The 23,427-nt window shown below is 36.0% G+C and overlaps 1 protein-coding gene across 3 annotated transcripts in view; it reads right to left on the bottom strand.

Moving 5' to 3' along the window:
• NAA15 (N-alpha-acetyltransferase 15, NatA auxiliary subunit) overlaps positions 1–23,427 on the bottom strand; it is a 105,928-nt gene that overhangs the window by 49,361 nt on the left and 33,140 nt on the right. For all 3 annotated transcript variants that reach the window (XM_058289533.2, XM_058289527.1, XM_058289572.1), the window contains exons 2-6: positions 18,524–18,608; positions 16,204–16,308; positions 11,693–11,850; positions 10,886–11,020; positions 9,077–9,230 (exon numbers count right to left, since the gene is read on the bottom strand). In XM_058289533.2, coding sequence (XP_058145516.1) covers positions 9,077–9,230; positions 10,886–11,020; positions 11,693–11,850; positions 16,204–16,308; positions 18,524–18,608 — 637 coding nt within the window. The remainder of the gene's footprint in view (positions 1–9,076; positions 9,231–10,885; positions 11,021–11,692; positions 11,851–16,203; positions 16,309–18,523; positions 18,609–23,427) is intronic.

A 23,427-nucleotide genomic window follows, 5' to 3' on the forward strand; every position in this document is an offset into this window, starting at 1 on the left:
GGGGCATGAAGCTTCATCAGTTTCTCTGGGCAACTACAGTCTAGGCCTGCATGACTTGGATTCTTCTACACAGCTGTGACTCTGTCCCTACACGTGGCAAAGGAGAAAGTTGGGAAAAGGTTCGTTGGTCCCTGGTGCAATCAGGACAGCTTGAGCTTCCACAGTTTATAGCTTCAATTACAATCTTGACTCCTACTGCACAACCAGCAAGGAATAAAGGGCAGGAAGTCCTAAACTAAAGAGAAAAACTGCACCCAGAATAAATACTCTGATAATCCAGATGCCAAAACACCAACAAAAAAAATTACAATCCACACCAAAAAACAGGAAGCTATGGCCCAGTTAAAGGAACAAGATGAGCCTCCAGATGACATAAAGGAGTTGAGACAACTAATCAAAGATATTCAAACAAATCTCCTTAATAAATTCAATGAGGTGGCTAAAGAGATTAAGGATATTAAGAAGACACTGGACGAGCACAAAGAAGAATTTGAAAGCATACACAGAAAAAGAGAAGATTGAATGGGAATGAAAGAATTGGTAAGCTTGAAAGTGAACATACAAAAGAACAGATGAAGAAAGAATGGAAAAAATGAAACAATGGAAAAAATTGAACAAGGTATCAGGGAACTAAATGACAGCAAAAGGCGTGCAAACATATGTGTCATGGGTGTCCCAGGAGAAGAGAAGGGAAAAGGGGCAGAAGGAATATTTGAAAAAATAATGGTAGAAAATTTCCCAACCCTATTGAAGGACATAGATATCCATGGATGTAAGATATCCATGCCCAAGAAGCACAACCTACTCCCACCCGAAAAAAATGCAAACAGACCAACTCTGAGACACATACTCATCAGAATGTCAAATGCCAAAGACAAAGAGAGAATTCTAAGAACAGCAAGAGAAAAGCAATGTACCTCATATAAGGCATACCCAATAAGATTAAGTTCTGATTTCTCACCGGAAACCATGGAGGCAAGAAGGCAGTGGTGTGATATATCTAAGATACTACAAGAGATAAACTTGCAGCCAAGAATCTTATATCCAGCAAGACTGTCTTTCAAAAATGAGGGTGAGATTAGAATATTCACAGATAAACAGAAACTGAGAGAATTTCTAACCAAGAGTCAAGATTTTCAGGAAATACTAAAGGGTGTGCTAGAGCCTGAAAAGAAAGGACAGGCGAGAGAGGCCTGGAAGACAGTCTAGAAATGAAGATTATATCAATAAAATGTAACTAAAAGTGTCAAAAGAATAATGAAAAGAAAATATGACAAATAAAACTCAAATAGTCAGGAATAAACTCAACCAACGATAAAGCACTTATATTCAGAAAACTACAACTCAATGTTAAATCAAAAAAGGCCTAAATAACTAGAAGAACATTCCATGCTCATGGACTGGAAGACTAAATATCATTAAGATGCCAATTCTACTCAAATTGATAAACAGATTCAATGAAATCCTGACAAAAATTACACCAGCATTGAAAAAAAAAACTGGAAATACGATCATCAAATTTATTTGGAAGGGTAAGGGGTTCTGAATAGCCAGAAACATTACAAAAAGGAAAAGCAAACCCTCATCTCCAGACTTTAAATCATATTACCTAACTGTAGTAGTAAAAACATAATGGTACTGGCATAAAGACAAACACATAGACCAAATGGAGCCAAATAGATTGTTCAGAAACAGACCCTCACATGTATGGTCAAGTGATTTTTGACTAACCTGTAAAACCCACACAGTTCAGGCAGAAGAGTCCATTCAACAAAGGGTGCTGAAAGAACTGGATATCCATAGCCGAAAGAAGGAAAGAGGACCCCTATCTCATACTTTATTCAAAAATTAACTCGAAATGGATCAAAGACTTAAAAATAAAAGCAAGAGGGAAACGGACTTGGCCCAGTGGTTAGGGCGTCTGTCTACCATATGGGAGGTCCGCGGTTGAAACCCTGGGCCTCCTTGACCCATGTGGAGCTGGCCCATGCGCAGTGCTGATGCGCACAAGGAGTGCCCTGCCATGCAGGGGTGTCCCCGCGTAGGGGAGCCCCATGCACGAGGAGTGCGCCCCGTAAGGAGAGCCGCCCAGCGCGAAAGAAAGTGCAGGCTGCCCAGGAATGGCGCCACCCACACTTCCCATGTCGCTGACGACAACAGAAGCGGACAAAGAAACAAGACGCAGCAAATAGACACAGGGAGGGGGGAATTAAATAAATAAATAAATCTTTAAAAAATAAATAAATAAAAAATAAAAGCAAGAACCATAAAACTTGTAGAACAAGTTGCAGGAAAATATCTTCAAGACTGGCTGGTAGGTGGTGGATTCTTGAGATAAGAGGAGAACTGAGATGGACTATTGATGTTTAATGTACGTTGGAGTTTTAATTAGCTTTAAAGTGTGGAAATGTATAGAAAGGATGGTAACACAGTGACTAATAGCTATTTTATAAATGGGGATGTGGCTGAAAATGGTAATCTAGGTACGTAAATGCCAATGGACAGAATGCTAGAGAATAATCTAGGAACTGAACAGCACAGTAAACCAAGAGGTGGATGAGAATTGTAGTTGATGGTACAGATGCAAGAGTGTCCTTTGTGAGCTAGAACAAATGTACATCACTACTGCAGGATGGTGGGAATGTGGAGAAGCATGGGAAAAATAGAGCTGAAGTGACTATGGACTGTGGTTAGCAGTAATAATATAATATTTTTGTTATCTATGTGAAAGATGTACTGTGTTGATACTGAAGCAGTATGGAAAATGTGAGCCAAATATATACTATGGACATGGTAACAATCAGACGATATTATCTTATCTGTAACAAATGTTCCACCACAGTGTGGTGTGCTGATGGAGGGGTGTTGTTTGGGAATTGTTTGGGAATTCCACTCATTGCATGATTGTTTTATAAGTTTACAACTTCTGTCATAAAAAATATATTTAAAAAATAATAACAGGGTGGTTGGGGAAAAACACACCAAACATAAGATAAGGACAATGATTATTAGTAAGATTTTGACAATATTCTTTCACAATTTGTAACAAACGTTTCAAAACAATGCAAGGTGTTGGTGGAGGGTTGATGTATGGGACCCCTGTATGATGTTATGCATGTTTACTTTGTAAGTTCACAATTTTTACGATACACTTAATTGTTTATGTATGTTCATATATAAATCATATAAAGATGATAATAATAGGATTGGTTAGGGGAAAAATACTTTGGTTAGTAGTAATATTTTGACAATGCTCTTTAATCGGTAGTTAAAAAGGTTTAACAATCCAAGTTAGGCGGCAGACTTGGCCCAGTGGTTAGGGTGTCAGCCTACCACATGGGAGGTCCACAGTTCAAACCCCAGGCATCCTTGACCCTGTGCAGCTGGCCCATGCGCAGTGCTGATGTGTGCAAGGAGTGCCGTACCACACAGGGGTACCCCCCCCGTAGGGGAGCCCCACGCGCAAGGAGTGCGCCCTGTAAGGAGAACTGCCCAGCACAAAAGAAAGTGCAGCCTGCCCAGGAATGGTGCTGCACACATGGAGAGCTGACACAACAAGATGACACAACAGAGATTCCCATGCCGCGAACAACAACAGAAGCGGACAAAGAAGACACAGCAAATAGACACAGAAAACAGACAACCAGGGGGGAGGGGGAAGGGGAGAGAAATAAATAAATCTTTAAAAAAAAAAAATCCAAGTTATTGGTGGTAGGGTAAGTTATGAGAGTCCTGTATGATGTTTTATCTTTGTTTTATAAGTTTGCAACTATTAGTATACACTTATTTATGTATGAGTGATATACTTCAATAAATTAATTAAAAAAAAAAAAAGGATGTGTGTAAATCTTTGGAAATGAATAGACAAGGTGAAAGCAAAACATAATGTTTGGGAAGCAAACTTGGCCCAGTGGATAGGGCATCTGTCTACCACATGGGAGGTCCGCGGTTCAAACCCCAGGCCTCCTTGACCCGTATGGAGCTGGCCCATGTGCAGTGCTGATGCACACAAGGAGTGCCGTGCCCCGCAGGGGTGTCCCCACGTAGGGAAGCCCCACGCGCAGGGAGTGCACCCCATTAGGAGAGTTGCCCAGAGTGAAAGAAAGTGCAGCCTGCCCAGAAATGGTGCCGCACAAAAGGAGAGCTGAGAGATGACACAACAAAAAGAAACACAGATTTCCGGTGCCAGTGATAAGGATAGAAATGTTCACAGAAGAACACACAGTGAATGGACACAGAGAGCAGATAACTGGGGTGGGGGTGGAGGGAAGGGGAGAGAAATAAAATAAATCTTAAAAAAAAAAAACATACATAATGTTTGTAACTAGCAGTGCTATTATATGGGAATGACAGGTTGAAAGGGAATGTCTAACATCATGTAAATTACTGGAAGAAAAGCTAAAAAATTTAACACGGGACTGTGTAGTAAAAAAAACCTCATGTGAAATATGAATTATGGGTAATATTGCATATAGAAGACTAGTTTTCTTTGAAATGGAACAAATGTATGTTAATGTTAGAAGATGTTAATATCAGACCAAAAAACCACATCATTATGCTAAGTGAAAGAAAGCAGACACAAAGTACTATATATTGTATGATTCCATTTATACAATTTGTAAAATATTAATCAATTTATAAAGATGGAATTAGATTAGTGGTTATGTAGGGCTGAGGAAGGATAGAGCAACTGAGAGGTGACTGCTAAGGGGTGTAGAGTTTTTCTTTTTGGAATAATTGTTTTAAAATTTTTGGGGTGACAAATGCACAACATTGTGATTATATTAAGCCACTGATTATACATATTGGAAAGACAGTATGGTATATAAATATATCTCAGTAAAACTGCTTTTAAATAAAAAAGCAGGAAATGCCAGACATAGCCACTATGTACAGTCAGGAAGCATAGAGAAATTGAGAGGTCATGAATTTTTTGTCTGTTTTTTCTTTATTATTATAATTGAAATAATGAAAATGCTCTAATAATGATTGAAGTGATGAATGCACAACTATGTGATTATGCCAAATATTACTAATAGCACACTTTGGATGGATTTTATACTTTATTAATATGTATCAATAAAATTTCTTTGTTATAAACTAAATAAATAGCGGATTCTGGGGAAAAATACACAAAATCGACTACTGTTTGATGATATTCTTTCATAATTTTTTACAAATGTTTCACAATAATGCAAGGTATTGGTGGTGGGGTGAGGTATGGGAGTCCTGTATGATATTAAGCATGCTTGTTTTTTTAAGTTCACATTTACTACACGCTTATTGTTTATGTATAGTCATAATGAATGATATACTGCAATACATTTTTTTAAATAAAAGATACTGCACAGTAAAATGGGAAAAAGAATAAACAAAACCAAACAAAACATAGAGCTGTAAAACACAATAAGTTAACCTTAACGTAAACTATGGATCATAGTTAATAGTATAGTAATAATTATTGTTTCATCAGTTATAATGAAGGTACCACATTAATCAAAATGTCAGTAAATGGGAAAACTGTGGGAGGTGAGGGTATACAGGAACTCTTGTGCTTTCTAAATGATTTTTCTATAAACTTACAGCTACTCTAATAAAGTGGGAAAAAAGTTTATTGCAGTTCTCTGTATGGAGTTTTTATTATTTTTCAACTGTCCTATACATTTGAAAGTTTTGCTAAAATTTTTTTTAAAAATCATTATAAATCAAGGATGGGAAGTAGATGGATTTGGTATTTGGTATTCTCCTGAATTCCCAATTCCCTTCAAGAAGACTATTTATCACATTATTTTATTGGCCCTGCCTCTTTCAGAGTCCTCACTGGATAGAAATACCATCCTCTTCACATTGTCAATTTTCAAGTAATGGTCCAATTCCAGGATACTTTCCCATATTCACAGAATACACGGTCACCAAGCATCATCTACTCCTCAATTTTTCCTGCCTTTTTATAGAAGGTCATCCAAATTAAGAACCTAGTCTAAAACCCTAACTTTATAATTCCTTAATCAACTAAGATATTATTCTGCAGCAGCACCTGATTTTCTATTTCTTCCAACTACTAAATAGGCATCTTGATTTAAACTTAACAGTCTTGTCCTCCTCCTCCTCTTATTAATAATACTCTTCAGTCTCAGAGAAAATGCAATCACCTTTTCTTCAGACCCATCAGCAACCTGTAGATTCACTGCTTACCTTCCCTGGACTCTGGTCAATCACATTCCTAAAAGAGATTTGTAGCCCTAAGTATCCAAATAAATCTCAAAATCTAGGCTCTCTTGTCTGAGCTACCAATTTTAAAGCCTGGATCATCCTAATTGTCTGTTTTCTCCACACTTCCTCATGGAAGGAAGTTAAAAGAGTCAAATGAATAAAGAGAAGACACAGATTTCACCAGAAATTTATGACCTACAAACTTACCTAATCCTTTAATACTGCTCAGGAATCCTTTTCCTTATCCTTACTGGGCTTCCATTTATCAAAGGGACTATTTTCAAACCACTATTTCACCCTTACACCTTTCACTCACCAGATGAAAAAAAAAAATGAACACTTACTGAGTGCTTTCTATGTATCACTGACTCTTAAATGTTTTACATGCTGTAATTCTATTCTCACAAATCTGTTTCACCCTTACACCTTTCACTCTCATTAGATTAAAAAAATAAAAAACACTTACTGAGTGCTTTCTATGTATCAGTGACTTTTAAATGTTTTACAGCCTTTAATTCAATTCTCATAACTCTTTCAGACTGGTTACTATTATTTCCTACATTTTAAAGCACAGAAAATTTAAGTAAACATGCCCCATGATCTCTCAGATGTTGGTGTCAGGATTTGAACCAAACAGTGTGGCTAAAAGAGTCCATATTCTTAAACTCTCTACCAGTGATTCTTAACTGAAGACAATAATTTTGCCTGTTAGGGGAACATTTGGCAATAAAGGAGTGGGGGAAGTATGTGCTATTTGTATCCAATGATAGTGGCTAGGATGTTGCTAAACATCCTACAATACACAGGAGAGAATTCACTAAAAACAAAGATTTATCCAGCCCCAAAAATCAACAATGCCAAGGTTGAGAAAGCCATTCCACACTAAAGCCTATCTAATTCACAACATTAATCATCAACATCATCCTACAGATTTTCTCCCCTAGACTACTCTCATCCTCATTTCCTTTCTTTAATTTCCCCCCATCTTTTCTGTGTGGGAGAAACTGATGGTATGAGAATTATCAATGAAGGTTTTTGTCTATGTCAACATACGCACTCCAGGAAGTTCCTGAGTGATCTTGACCATCCTATCCTCACCAACACCACCACCAGCAACATTGTTTTTATTGATGGAGTTCCCAAAAACTGATTCTACTGTTAGTTCCCTTCTATTTTCTTTATACAGCCTGTACCCAACATTTGACACATTGTGGGTATTCAATACATATTTTATGGAAAGAGCTGATGCTCTGCTTCCTATTTCAATGAGAAAAGAAAACTTCCACAAATAACCAATCCATATTCATACTCTGCCATTTCTCATTTCTGCTGAGGAACTATTAATGCTCAATCCTTAAATGTAGCTCTACATCACATCCCCTCTACTGTATCAAATATTCTGACTCTACTGGATCATTCCTTAATTGTCAGACACATGCTGTAAAAAGTCTTCCCTTTATCCTACATCCCATTTATTCTAACATCCCATTTCTGTTTCCCATTACAATAAACCTCCTTGGAAGCATCGTTTATGCTTATGATCTTCAATCCCTCTACTCCCATTCTCATATAAACCTATCTGATTTGAGCTTTCACCCTTCCAAATGTTCAGAAAGTCTTCTGGTAAGGTTACCAATGACTTTCAAATTGCTAATTCCATTTGTCAATTCTGAGTCCCTGTCCAACTTGACCTACCATTCTTTCTCACTTAAAAAAAAAATCAAAATGACCAAAAAAGTAATATTCATAAGTTCTTTGAAAGCTGTCATTTTTCCATAAAATATAGAGGTCCAAGCCTTGCCACTTGGTTATAGAGCTATTTAGTAGCCACTGAAAAAACCCAAACTAGTTTTTCCCAGATTTGTGATCTTTCCATTAAGTCAGAAATGTCCCCCTTTATACCTAATAGACTACTAAGGAATGATCAATTCAAGCAAGAGAGGGCAGTTCAGTTCACAACTGAGTTACAGGCACACTGGACTTCCAGTTTTTCTTGCTAGTAGCATTATCCTCTAATAAAGTGCATCTGGCAAATAATGGCTGATACCTACCGTGCACAGGTACCACACCTTCCTAGTATTCCACTTCAAGGGGAACCAAAGGAATGTGAAACCAGCAAACTTCATTCCCCGGATCAGCAAGCGTAAAGCAACATTTCTGATGGTAATTCTCAGAAATTAATTTGTCTTTCCTATTACTTGTTATTCTTTCATTTTCCATAATCATTTCCTTTACTTGTACAACTATTTATAGGACTCTTTTCTCTCAAACTTTAATAAAGGGCAATAGCACTGGTTCTACTTATTTAAGGATCTCTCCCTCCTAAAACAATCCACACACATAAACCCCAAACTCTGATTTCCTTTCCTTCCAGAATTCATGTTCTTTCTATGTCCACAAAGACATTCAGACAAACAATAAAGGATACCTAGAAATGTCCTATACTGTATTTCAATAAAGATTAATTTATTAATATACATTACTAGCAATAAAGAAATAAGGCTTACAGATTCAGTTTTGCTAAGAAATTTAATCCTGTCTCATAAAACTAATGAAATACCTTATATGTTTTGATCAAATCCTGTATTTTCAAATCAGAGATACTTAAAGAAAGAATATCTGAGTCAACTTCATTCAACAACTTCTATTGTTCACAATTATTTTCTGCAGTATCAACCATATCCACTTTTTCAATGTATATTTTCCCACATTACAAATTATTCAAAGTATATAAGTAAGAAATAAATTTTCTACCACCAAAAAGCTGAATTATATGCAATTGTCAGGGGCAACCAAATTATTTTTCAGCCTTGCTCTGTGCAATAATAAAATCTAGGATAAATTGATATTCCTAATAAATTACCTTTAGTTTCTTCCACAGCAAGTTTATCACAAATTTGCTTTTCATAGGTACAAAGATGTTCCAGGGCTTCTCTATAGAGACCTGCTTCCCGAAGAACTTGATTCTGATATAACAGGAGTTCACTATATTCATAGTCCACTTTATCAGGGGATGTCTGTATGTGAATATAAAAAATACTAACAGCAAGAATTGTATTTTCATAGTCAAAAATTGTTTACACTCTCAAAAATATACAAGTCAACAGATAACATGATTGATAACACTGATTTTTAAAATTTGTCTATAGAGCAACTAAACGACAATATTAGTTTATAACTTGTTGAATAAGAACCCATAAATCTTTTTTTTTAAGTCTATGACTTTACTTTTTTTAAAATTAATTAATTTATTTCTACTTCCCACCCCCACCCCATTGTGTGCTCTCTATGTCATTCATTGTGTGTTCTTCTGTGTCTGCTTGTATTCTCATTAGCTGGCTCCAGGAACCAATCCTAGGACCTTCTGGAGTGGAAGAGAGGCAATCATTCTCTTGTGCCACCCACCTCAGCTCCCTGTTTTGCTACATCTTTTATTATCTCTCCTGTGTCTCTTTCTGTTGCATCATCTTGCTGCGCCAGTTCTATGCTCCAGCTGGCACTCCTGCGTGGGGTGGCACTCCCGCGCGGGCAGGCACTATGCATGGGCCACTTTGCCTACACCAAGAGGCCCTGGGCATCAAACCCTGGACCTACTATATGGTAGATGGGAGCCCAAGTGCTTGAGCCACATCTGCTTCCCCCAAGGTCTTTATATACACTAAATAAATGGGGGAGAAGGGAGAACTCTAACTTAATAGAAGAATGCCAATTAATAAATCTTGACAGATAATAGATTTATTTTACAATTATTAATAGCCATCTATAACAAGAATCATAATCAATGAATGCTAAAAACTGGTGGTGAAAGTCTGATGAGGGGCAGCCTATTCATAAAGTCTCAGAATTATCTCCCAACAAATAAACTGCTTATTAAATACAAAAGGGGAGGGGTGACTTTCAGTAAGGAAACTTGGTAGATATCACCTTAACTAATTGATCAGATTGTCTACAACTATCTTAGAGAGATAACATGTGCCTCTTGATGTGACAGAACTGAGGAATGGCCCAGTATCACTTCTGTGATTTTCTGTCCAAAATGATTATATTTAATAAAGAGGAAATATGAGACAAATCCAAATTGAGGAATATTCTACAAAAGCACTATACCATGATCTTCAAAAATATCCATGTCATGAACTACCAAGAAAGTCTTAGAAACTGATTCATATTAAGAGACTAAATAGAAATGGTAAATAAAGTATGAATCTATGCTGAAATGGGAAAAAATTGCCAGAAAGGATATAGTTAGTTAATTATTTAAATTTACTAATAAATTCACAGTAAATTCACATATGGACTGTAGATTAGAGAGTAGTCTATCAATGTTGAATTTTCTGATTTTTGATAATCATACTATTTATAGATAAATGACAACTACAGGGATATTTTTAAGATGTATACACTGAAGCATTTAGAGGTAAAAAAATGATTTCTGCAATTACACTAAAATGTTTCAAAAAGAAAATTTATATAATTATTGCGATTATAAAGCAAATGTGTCAAATGTAACAGTTGGTTAATGTGGATGAACTCTTTACACAAAGTTCTTCATATTATTCTTGCAACTTTTCTATAAGTTTGGAATTATTACAAAATAAAAAGTTACAGAGTCTATGTAAACCTCTTTATGTTAGTTACACTAAGATCTATTAAAATGGCTTCTAGTTATTACCTGTTGTGTTTTCCTAAATTCTTCTAAAATCTTTGCTGCCATTTCATAATCTTCTAATAAATGGTAAGCAATAGCATATCCAATCCATGATGCTCTCTGTGCAGGTCGAAGCTGAAGTAATTGATATCTCGTTTCCTTCAAGGAAAAAAAAAGACCTTTCTCCTAGGTTTACACTTAAATGCTCCTTAAAAAGATCATTAATTAACCCCATAACACTGAAAACTTTGCAATAAAATGTTGAGAATAACAGAAAAGTTTCAAAAAGATTCATACTGTGTAGCTTTATAGAGCCAAAGAAATATTTAAGAAGCATAATGAAACACCCAAGCTAACTGTAAAAAGTTTTTAAAAACTTAAAACAATATAATCTTATTTAGAGAGATGATGGAAGACAGTACCAAGAGAAAAATTATTCATAAATTCTAAAATAGAAAAGTACCTATGAAGTTAAGGTATTTGGAAAACAGCTCAACAGGTAAAGATATTACATGGGGAAAAAAAAGAATGACAGACTATGAAAAAGGAACTAAAGAAACACAAGATTGATTTAAGGATTAAAAATAAAGCTACAAAGATTTAGAAACATACTACTTTGAATGAACATATAAAAGGAGAAACAATAACACAAAAAATATATACATATAATAAAAAGAACAAAATTTGCAGAAAACTGTAGAAAGGCTGTATTTACATATAATTGCCAAAGGCATTGGCCATTTGAAGAATACTTATGCTAATTTTTACTGAATTAAGTCAGTCATAGAGAACAGTATTTTCCACTTAGAAACAAAAACTTATTTCACTTACCCTGTAACCCTCAAGATCTCTCATTTGAATCTGTAGTAAAGAAAGGTCCCTTAAGATTTGAAGATTGTCTTTATCCCATTTTAGCGCATTTCTATAACACTTAATGGCTTCATCATACTTCTTGTCTGACCTTTGGAGAAGGCCATAAACATGCCAACCTAAAGGAATTAGTTAAGGATATAACCTACAACTCAAGGAATTTTCCAAATCATCTCCCAGGAAACTAGGAGTACTACATCTATTTATAAAATTATAAGTGTTAAGAAACACAAGGAAAAAAATAAAAACAAGAATAAAAATGAGGAAATATACAGAAGGCAGCTTAATACAGCAGAAAAGAGCAGTCTTTGGAACCTGAGAGAATTAGGTCTAGTCTGCCTTATCATCTCTGTGACCTTGAATGAGTTTCCTCATTTATAAAATGGAAATAGAAAGAGTACCTATACAGCGAAACAGAAAAGTGAGGACTAAGTGGGATAACACAAGTAAACTACTCACGAGCTGACAAAAAAAAGATACTCAATGAATGTTAGGAATTATCTTTACTACTAAAACAAAAAAAGGGGATGGGTCTCTGTAATTATATAAAATCAATGTGAATTTTCTTATCTTTTCAGCTATAAAGACCCTCAGAACAGTTCTTATTGTGGTACAAAGTTCCTAAAACTCAATCACATATAAAATAAAACTACTCGTTCATTTAACAAATAACCATTAAAAAGTTTTAATAATTAGGGTAAAGGTAAGCAAAACAGACAGTCTCCTAAATCATAGGATTTAAAGTCTAGTAAGGAAAACATACAAGCAAAATTACAGTAAATTGGGGGGTGGGGGGGGTGGGAAATGCTACAAAAAGGACAAAATAGGCAAAAAATTTCACTCCACTAATACAGGTACCTTTTAATATAGACTTGGACTGCTGTAACTGTTACCCACTCCTCTTCCCTGTTTCTCTTTTATTCTCTCCTGTCAGAGTAGCTCTTTCTAAAACACACATAATCACAACCGTCCTCCACATCAATTCATGTACCTTTCCAGACACTTAAGGTACCCTTCATAATCTGGCCCCCATTACCTATTTTCTTATTCTTTCCCATTTCTATCATTGGTACCTTATTATTTTAGACCTTAATCACCCTCCTGAGCATTTCAACAATCTTGTAACTCTCATCTTCACCCTCTATACCTTCCAAGAAGCTAACACTGCTAAAGATTTAAAGGAACTTATGTCCACCAAGAAGAACCCAATTAAATAAACCATGGTAAATACAGAACACTGTATAATCATTTAAAATGATGGAAAGATAGTGAGAATAGTCTTATTAATTAAGCCCTTGTTTACCTTTCCAGCCTCTCATCACTTCTAATTCACATATTTCTGCTTTACTGGGTTAGTGACAATTTTTTGAAGAAGCCATAATACTCAAAAATGTTCTGTATGTTCCCAGTAAGTAAATCCTCCTTCACTAGACTGTAAGTTCCTTGAAAGCAAAGTCCATATCTTTTCTTCATCTGTACTGTGCCAGGTTGGTAAACACTTGAAAACTCGCTAAATGTTTCTGCACTTAAAATTGTTATTACCCCACAAACTAGGTACAGAAATATTTCTATTTCTGGATGTGGAGAAACAGCACTGATGCATGACTGGTGGGAATATAGAATGGAGCAGCCAATGTAAAGGACAGTTTGGGGGTTCCTCAGGAAGCTAAGTATAGAACTGCCACATGACCCGGCAATTCCACTACTAGGTACATACCTAGTAGACTTGAAAGTAAGGACATGAACAGATATATGCACACCAATGTTCATAGCAGCATTATTCACAATTGCCAAAAGATGGAAGCGGCCCAATGGAATATTATTCAGCTTTAAGAAGGAATGAAATTTTGACACATGCGAAACATAGGTGAACTTTGAGGATCTTATGTTGAGTGAAATAACCCAAACACAAAAGGACAAATATTGCATGATCTAACTTATATGAATAAGAATAGTGAGCAGGTGCATGGAGGTATAGTCTGGAAGACAGGGTGCTAGAAAATAAGAGGGAAGAATAGAAATTCGTGAGCTAATGCTTAATCTGTGCAGAATTTATACTTTGGTTGATTGAAACAGCCTGAGAATGCATGGAGGTAATGGAGGTGAAGCTATGTGACTGCAATTAGTAGCACTTAAGTGTGAGTGTGAACATGGTAAAAGGGGAAGTTAGAAGGAATTAGAAATGTCTGAGAGAAGTTAGAAGGAAGTTAAAGCCATGAAGTTAGAAGGAAAACAAGAGGATAAAATGAACAACTGTATAACTCAGTGGATCCTGGGGTGGCTGAGGATTGTAGTTAATACGAATATAAGAATTCTCTTTAAGAATCTGTAACAAAGGTATCTAGCACAGAGCATTAATTGTAGGGTGATATATGGGAAAAAATGCACTTAAAACATACTTCTATGGGATATGAATGTGTTTGTGTTGTTATAGGTATGTTTTCTCAGTAGACAAAGGCCCACAGAGCAGCTAACAAAATATTATACTTCCCTCCTGGGGAAGTCCTGCTACTTACTCAACAAAAGAACATGGACCTATATGCCAAGTCCTTAATCTTAATGTTTGTATGTATGAATCTTATTCCCGTAAAAATGGAACTCTGCCTAATTATAATTAATGCCTTAGAGTAACCCCCTAAAAATGTCTTTTTAAAAAATGTGGCTCTAAGCCAAACTCTGCAAATAAACTCACTACTTTCACCCCAATGTGAGACATGACTCCCAGGGATACGCCTCCCGGGCACCAAGGGATTATTACCAAACAATAATCAGCAATGGATTTGGGAAAAGACTTTGACCAAAAGGGAGAAACACTAAATAAAAAATAATTTTTATAGCTAAGAGATTTCTAAGTGACTTGGGAGGTCATTTTGGAGGTTATGCTTATGCAGGTCTCAAGACAGATTTCACAAACTTCCACAGTAAACAAAGCCTCAAACAAGAGTACTCCCAAGGGCTCTTGGGACAGCTGGACAACAGAGGTGAGGCACACAGCATCATGAAACAACACCCCTTCCGCAGGCCCTATCTGGGAATATACGGTAATCTATCTCCCTAATATAACATAGTTATACTTATTTATAGCTCCCCTAATTATGATTCTTCTACTCCTTTTATTTAAACCTATAGTTTTCAATGTATCTATTAACTATATTTCAGAGACTTAAATCTTTGAACTCTCAAATGCCGGTTTAGACCTGAATCTCAGCAGAGTAATGGACAACTCCTATTCTCCAGTTCTTCAGGATTCCCCAGATAAGCAGCAAAACAATGATATGGATAAGTCCCACCTCCCCAAAAAACAGTAAGTGTTTGCAGCTACAGATAGGACAATTCCTTCCATTTGCTCCATGGTATCTGTATCCTCTCTCTGCTGAAGCAGATGTCTTCCTGGGTACTTTGGGATTGGAGAATGAACAACTGTGTATGTGTGGGGGGACGTGTGTGTGTGTGTGTGTGTGTGTGTGTGTGTGTACACAGACCAAAGTAGATTAGCTGTTATCATGGATGCTATCTTGTGCTGGTGAAAGAACTTGTAACCTTGATATATAGTATTTGCCAGGGGTTCAGGGGCGGGGGTGGGGGAAAGGATGAATGGGTGGAACAGGGCATATTTGGGGCAGTGAAATTCTTCTGTATAATACTGCAATGACAAATGCATGATATAATGCATTTGTCAAGGCCTATGGAACTCTATAGCACAAAATGTAAATTATAATGTAAACTCTAGACTCTGGTTAGTAACAATGCTTCAAGATATTTAGTTCATCAACTGTAACAAATGTACCAATGTACCAGACTGATCTACGATATAAATAATAGGGGTTAAACTATGTGTGTGGGTGCAGGCAGGTGGGTTATATGGGAATTCCCTATACTTTTGTGTAATTTTTCTGTAAATGTAAATATAAAACTTATCTAAAAATAAAGCTAAAAAATAACAATTTAACTAACAGCAAACCATAATTTTTTCTATATCTTCTCTCAAACATTTCTAATTGCTCCCACCTTTACCCTCCTATTAATAAAATAAAATTTATCTAGTATTGTACTTAACATTATGAGGGAATATGTTAAGCATCTTAGATAAGAAAGGATTTGAACCTAGATGAAACACATTCCAAAGCCTCTACTTTTAATCAGCACATTATACTGTCTCTCTGAAATTCCTCTTATTGTACCTTCTCTAAATTTATGAACTTGACAAAATTTGCATGATGTCCTTTAACACTGGAAAGAACTTTCACAGACACTGTTTAAGGCAAGTCCATCTATTTGTGAGATAGCTTAAATGCTAGAAACAGTAGGTATACATTCATATCACCAGAAAGAAGGCAACTGCTGTTATTCAAATTATGAAAGAATAATTTTCTCTGGAGCTACAATGTAAGAGGGAAATAAAAGTTGTGATTCCGAAATTGGTGCCTTATCTCAAGACACCTCCCACCCAATCTTAATCTCAAAAAGGATACACACATGACTCTTCAAGTCATTTCTCAAACCTCTACGAACCAATTCATAAGCTTCTTCCTTTTTTCCCAAACAGTTCAATGTTAATCCTTTCATAGCCAAGGTTTCTAATTTAAAAACAAAGAAAAAGGAGAATTAAACATTAAAAATAGTCAATAACAATAAAAATTTAACCATAATCTCAAAAACAAAGTTAGGCAAAATATATGTTACCTTAAGAATTAAGAACTTCAAGATTACTGGGAAATTTTCCAGGTTTGTACAGAAATAAAGATAACTAAAATATCTGACAAACCGAGGAAATACTTTTCTAGACCCCCCTTCTTGGAAGGAAGCATTCCCTAGAATTCATTAGAAAGAAAGATACAAAAAAGGAATCAACTAGAAAGGAGTATTTAGTAAGTCACAGGCCAGCATTCAATGACTCTATTGCTGTTCTTGAGGTCAACTTCGTGGGGAGACCTAATATAAGCACTCCTTTAAAGTATGACAAACTTTATCTTAAAAACAGACTTTCTTTCTTTGAACTTAAGTTTCATACAGGTTGAATCACTGCACAATGATTAAAACACATAAATTACACTTTATAAATGTATAGTTTTCAAAAATTTATTTAAAATGACTCTGAATTACTACAAAATATACAAATAAAAGACACCAGAAATCTACCATTCCCAATCAAGAGTGTAAAAGACAAACTGAAGGGCTACTAAGTCTTCAGAAAATAAAAAAAACATATTTCTGATTTTAAATGTGTAGCCTATGAAGCATAAAAAAAATAATCATTATGAGATTTATACTGGCTTAACTTTTAGGATAAAAAATTTACAATTTAGAGAAAAATAATTCAGAATAAAAGAGGAAGAGCTAACATTTGTAGGAAAATACAGATAGAGAAAAAGAAACAAGGAGGATAGAAGGCAGAGATCACATACAAATGAAAAGGAAACAAATGTAAGGTAAAAAAATATACACACGCACAAACACACACTTATCTGGCAAGGAACCAAACTAGAAAGGTAATTTAGAAAGTAATCCTTTTTGTCCAACAAATACATTCTAAAAAATCTTATCAAACATTAGAAAGAGGCATATTTCCACAAATCTAGGAATACCATTTGTATTTTTTTAAAAAAACAAAAAAACACCAACTATCAAATATTTTGACACTTCATATGCAACCTAATTTCATGGGGGAAAATATATATTTAGAATCTAAATTTGGAACTCTTCTGTACTAAAACTCTATCATGATATCATTACTACAAGTCACATTACCGGTATGCCTACATTACAAATGAACAGAAAACAACTTAATACACAACTTGCCAGCAAAAAAAAGGGAGAAATAAGTTTATATACTTTCACTCCCAACTGCTTTCCAGTTCCAAATAATTACATTATAATTAAAGTATGCAAAAAAATGAAGAAAGCTAGCAGAACTAACATTTCTCCCTATTTTTCAACACTAGAGCATATTATCAAATTTCCAAATAGACCATGTTTCCTAATCCGATACAAATCAGAGTTGTGAAAACTTTTTTTTTTGCCTCCTCACAATTCAGTCATACCTTCCTTTCCTGCTCTACAAACTCCCTACCCTCCAATCTTCTACCATTACATAGGCAAAAGCAAGTAAAATTTCAAAATACTACAATACACAAATCATGTCTTAAAGATGACTCAGTCTTGAAAAACTAAATAAAATGCAATGCTAGTTTAACAGATATTAGTTTATGAGCAAGGAACCAAATGAGTATTTTCTGAATAAGCTTACTATAAGGAATGAAATTTCTCCAGCTCAACCAAAGTTGTAAAGTCAATTTTTCTTTTAGCAGAATTTTACTTTAATAAACATACTGACCTACTAGGTAGGCTCTGTTACCTTTCTTACAGAACTAACACTCAAAAACAGACTAAATCAGAACTCAATATACAATGTCTTGTTTTCTTTGCATTAAATTCAAATTACATTAAAATTCATCTTGTCAGAGGGTTAATTGGTCTTAACAAATCTCTACTGAAAACACTTAAGACAGTTGGGAGTAATACAACCTAAATAAGAGAAACCAGACAAATAAGTAAAACTTCACCTACTTATTAAACCAAGGGTTCTTAACAAGGGGTCTGTCAGCTTGACTTGAAATTCAAAAAAACATTATTCTTGTGTGGACATGCTGGTGTGATATATTTATTAAATAACACACAGTAAAATGTGGACTTAGTAAGGGGTCCACAGTTTTCACCTGACTGGCAAAGGGGTTCATGGAAGAAAAAAGGTTAAGAAACCCTGACTTAAACATCTGAAATATTTATACTTACCTCCATGTTCTGCAAATTTTGGATTAGAGAGGATTTGTTTACAGAACTTCAATCCATTTCTATACTGTTTATGTTCGTAACATCTCTGACAAAACAAAAGAGAACAATTTTAGTTCAGCAAGAAATACAAACAACTTTAAATTCAAAGTTTTTTATTATGTTAAATACAACAGTATGATCAAATTTTATTTTCATAGTCTCCTAAATGAGAGGTATAAATCCAGAAAGTAAAGGCAAGACAAAGGGACAAAAAAGAATAGCCTTATTCCAAAAAGTACCACAATGAAAAGAGTTCCAAAGACACAGAAATTGTATTTTTAACATCATTTTAGTTTCCAGAACTGGAAAACAGAAAGAAGTAGCTCATGCCAAAAGCAGCAAAGAAAAAAAAAATGAATGAATCAAAGAAAAGAAAAAAAAAAAAGACCCACACCTGTGGCACATCATAGTGAAATTGCAAAGACTGGGAATTCAAAAATATATATATTTTTTAAAAGCCCAGTCCTTAAAAATTTCCAGGTGTGGAGCAGATGTGGCTCAAGTGGTTGAGTGCCTGCTTCCCACATAGGAGGTCCTAGGTTCTGCAACCGGTACCTCCTAAAAAAAAAACAAAAAAAGAACTCAGGAGAGCCAATGTGGGTCAGTGGTTGCGTGCTGCCTTCCCACATACAAAGTCCTGGATTCAATCCCCGGCCCCCTAAAAATAACATAAAAAAAAACATAAAATAAAATGAAATAAAATAACTTCCAGAGAGGTAAAAAACAAAACAAAACAAAACCCAACAATTCATATAAACAGCAGCTTAATGGAAATGGAAGAGAACTCCCCCCCTTCCCAATTATCTTTTTTACATTTAAAAAAAATTTATTGACGTATATCACTCATACATAAACATAAATAAGTGTACAGTAATAGTTGTAACCTTACAAAACAAACACACATAACATCATACAGGGCTCTCTTAACCCCACCACTAATAACTTCATTGTTGTGAAATATTTTTACCTAAATGAAAGAGCATCCTGAAAATATTACTATTAAAAGTATCTTACATGTGATGTACTTTCCTCCCAACCCACTCTATCATTTTTTATATCATTTATACATGAATATACATAAACAGTAAGTATACAGTAAAAGTTGTGAACTAACAATGCAAACTTCCATAACATCATACTGTGGTCCTATACATCAACCCCCCACCAACACCTTGCATTGTTACAAGACATTTGTTACACATTATGAAAGAATATCCTCAAAATCTTACTGCTAACTATATCTTACATTTGGTATATTTTCCCCAACTCACCCTATTATTTTTAAATATATATTTTTATTACAGAAGTTGTTAACTTACAAAACAATCATACATTTGTGCAGAATTCCCATACAACACCGCCCTATCAACACACCACACCATGGTGGATCATTTGTTACAGATTATGAGATATCATCATCATACTATTACCAATAACCACAGTCCATACCATACATTTGGCACATTTTTTCCATACTCTCCCATTACCAACACAGTACATCTTTGGCATAGATGTATGAAAATTAGAGTACTGCTGTTAACCACAGCCCACAGGTCACTCCAGTTATATTTTTCCCATGCTTCTCCACATTCCCACCATCCTTCAATAGTGAAGTACATCTGCTCTAGCTCACAAAGGACAGCCTTGCATTTGTACCATTAACCACAATTCTCATCCACCGCTGGGTATACTGTGTTATTCAGTCCCTAGATTATTCTCTGGCTTTCTTTCTAATGACGTTTACATCCTTAGACTACCCTTTCCAGCCACATTTCCATTTATAAACCAGTTATTACCCACTATGATGTGTTACCAGAAGCTATATACATTTCCACACTTTTACAGTAAATTAAAACCCCTACATCCATAAGTATCAGTAGTCCATCTCAGTCCTCCTCTTATCTCCTTTAAGAATCCACCACCTATACCATCAGGTCTTGAAGATGTTTTCCTGCATTTTCTTCTAGAGGCTTTATGGTTCTTGCTTTTATATTTAGGTTTTTGATCCATTTTGAGTTAATTTTTGGATAAGGTGTGAGATAGGGGTCCTTTTTCTTTCTTTTTGGCTATGGATATCCAGTTCTCTAAGCACCATTTGATGAATGGACTGTTCTGCCTTAACTGTGTGGGTTTCACAGGCTAGTCAAAAATCACTTGACCATAAATGTGAGGGCCTGTTTTTGAACCATCAGATCAGTTCCATTGGTCTATGTGTCTGTCTTTCTGCCAGTGCCATGCTGTTTTTACCAACGTAGCTAGGTAATATGTTTTAACATCCAGAAGTGAGAGTCCTCCAACTTCACTTTTCCTTTTTTAGATGTTCTGGCTATTCAGGACCCCTTACCCTTTCAAATAAATCTGATAATAATGTTTTCCATTTATTTAAAAAATACAGGTGGAATTTTCATCAGGATTGCATGGAATCTGTATATCAATTTGGGTAGATTGACATCTTAATATTGAGTCTTCTAATTCATGAGCATCTAATGTTCTTCCAGTTATTTAGGCCATTTAAAATTTCTTTTAACACTGAGTTGCAGTTTCTGGATGCAAGAGCTTTATATCACTGGTTAAGTTTATTCCTAAATATTTTATTCTTTTAGTTCCTATTGTAAATGGAATTGTTCCTGAGTTCCTCCAGAGAGTGCACATTTTCACCACTCTTTTGAGATTTCTGATTACTTTAGTTACTTCATCCTAGACTCTTTTCCAAGCCTCCCTTCAATCCAGTCTTTTCTTTTCAGACATCCTTTACTACTTCCTGCAAAGCCAATTTCTTGGTTACAAACTCTCTGTTTCTGTTTATCTGTGAATATTCTAAACTTACCCTCATTTTTGAAAGACAATCTTGCCAGATATACGATTCTTGGCTTGAAGTTTTTCTCTTGCTGTATATTAAATATATCATACCACTGTCTTCTTGCCTCCATGGGTTCTGATGATAAATTGGGACTTAATCTTATTGGGTATTCCTTATATGTTATACATTGCTTTTTTCTTGCTGCTCTCAGAACTCTCACAGTCTTTGGTATTTGATGTTCTGATTAGTATATGTCCCGGAGTTGATCTATATGGATTTATTCTGATGGGAGTACATTGTGCTTCTTGGATATGGAAATCTATGTTCTTTTATAGGTTGGGAAATTTTCCTTCTACCCCCTTTTCCTTCTCTTCTCCTTCTAGGTCACCCTTTACACGTATGCTTGCAGGTATCTTGCTGTCATTTAGTTCCCTAAGACGTTAATTTTTTCCATTATTTTCTTCATCTGTTCTTTTGTATGTTTGCTTTCAGAGGCCATTTCTTCAAGCTCACCAATCCTTTCTCTGCCTCCTCAAATCTGCTGTTAGATACTTCCAGTGTATTTTTTATTTCATTTATTATGCCTTTCATTCCCATAAAATCTGCTATTTTTCTTTGTATGCTTTCAAATTCTTTGTGCTCATCCAATGTCTAAAAATCCTCAATCTCTTTAGCCATCTCACTGAATTTATTAAGGAGATTTGTTTGAACATCTATGATTAGTTGTCTCAACTCCTTTATGTCACCTGGATGCTTATCTTTTTCCTTTAACTGGGCCATATCTTCCTGTTTCTTAGTATGGATTGTAATTTTTTGTTGATATCTTGGCATCTGATTTACTAGATGTATTTATCCCGCATGCAGTTTCTTTCTTTAATTTAGGGCTTTCTTGCCCTTTCTCCCTTGCTGGTTGTGTAGCAGGAGCCAAGAATGTAGCTGGTGCTATAAGCTGTGGAGGCTCAATATGCCCTCATTTCCCCAGGGACCAATGAAGCTTTTCCCAACTTTCTCCTTTGCCAGGAGTAAGACCATGTGTAATAATCCAAGTCCTTCAGGCCTAGACTGTAGTTGCCCAGAGAGACTGATGAAGCCTCATGCCCCTTCCTCCCTGCCTGGGGAGGGGATAGAGCTGCAGGTGTAGACAGCAATCTGTGTCGTGCAGGTCCAAAATGACCACAGTTGCCACGGCAGACTTCAGACTATCAGTCTGTGCCAGTTGGATGTACCTGCAGTTACCCAGGGTGGCTGTTACAGGTCCCACAAGCTTCCTCCCGGCCAGAGGTGGGACTGAAGTCTAGGCAAGGGCTAAAGTCCTATCTGGGTAAAAGAAGGCAGGTCCTATTGTCACTGATTTTTAGTCAACCCTGCTTCCCTTCATGCAGGAGGCAGAGTCAAAATGGTGCCTACCGGCCACTTTCTGACTTGGACAGGTTCAAATTTTAGCTGTTGTAAGCATTATACTTTGGTTAGCCGAATTTACTAATCAGCAGCTGAAGTCAGTGGCCAACTGTCTCTTCCTCCCATTTTTAGGAAATGGTAGTTCCAACTCGAGTCACAGAATAGCTTCTGAGGCAGCTCATCCGCCAGAGTAGGATGATCACCAGCCTCCATGGCATGGTCTGTATTTTCCTGGAAAGGCTGGCACAGGTTCTGCCAGTTTCCTCCCTGCTGGAGGTGGGGTTGGAGCTTAGGCTAGAGCTGCAATCCAATCTGGATGGAAAGAAGCTTGTCCCTGCCAGCACTGTGATTTTCAGTTAGCCTTCCCTCATGCCAGGGGTAGAGTTAAAAATAGTGGCTACCGGCCTCTTGCTGACTTGGACAGGCTCAAACTTTAGCGGTTCTTAGGATTACACTTTAGTCCACTGAATTTACAAATCAGTAGCTGAAGCTGGTGCCTGACTGTCTCTTTCTCCCCTGTTTTTGGGAAGTGGACCTTCCAATTTCAGCCACAGAATAGCTCCTGAGGCAGCTTGTGCCGCCTATGGAGGATGGGCCCCAGCCTCTGGGTCGTGGAGTGCTCTAGTCATGAATCTTCTCTGCAGAAGGGTAGTCTCCTCCTTCCATT

Source organism: Dasypus novemcinctus, chromosome 1 (assembly GCF_030445035.2).
Source record: "Dasypus novemcinctus isolate mDasNov1 chromosome 1, mDasNov1.1.hap2, whole genome shotgun sequence".
In the NCBI taxonomy this organism is placed as follows: Eukaryota; Metazoa; Chordata; class Mammalia; order Cingulata; family Dasypodidae; genus Dasypus; species Dasypus novemcinctus.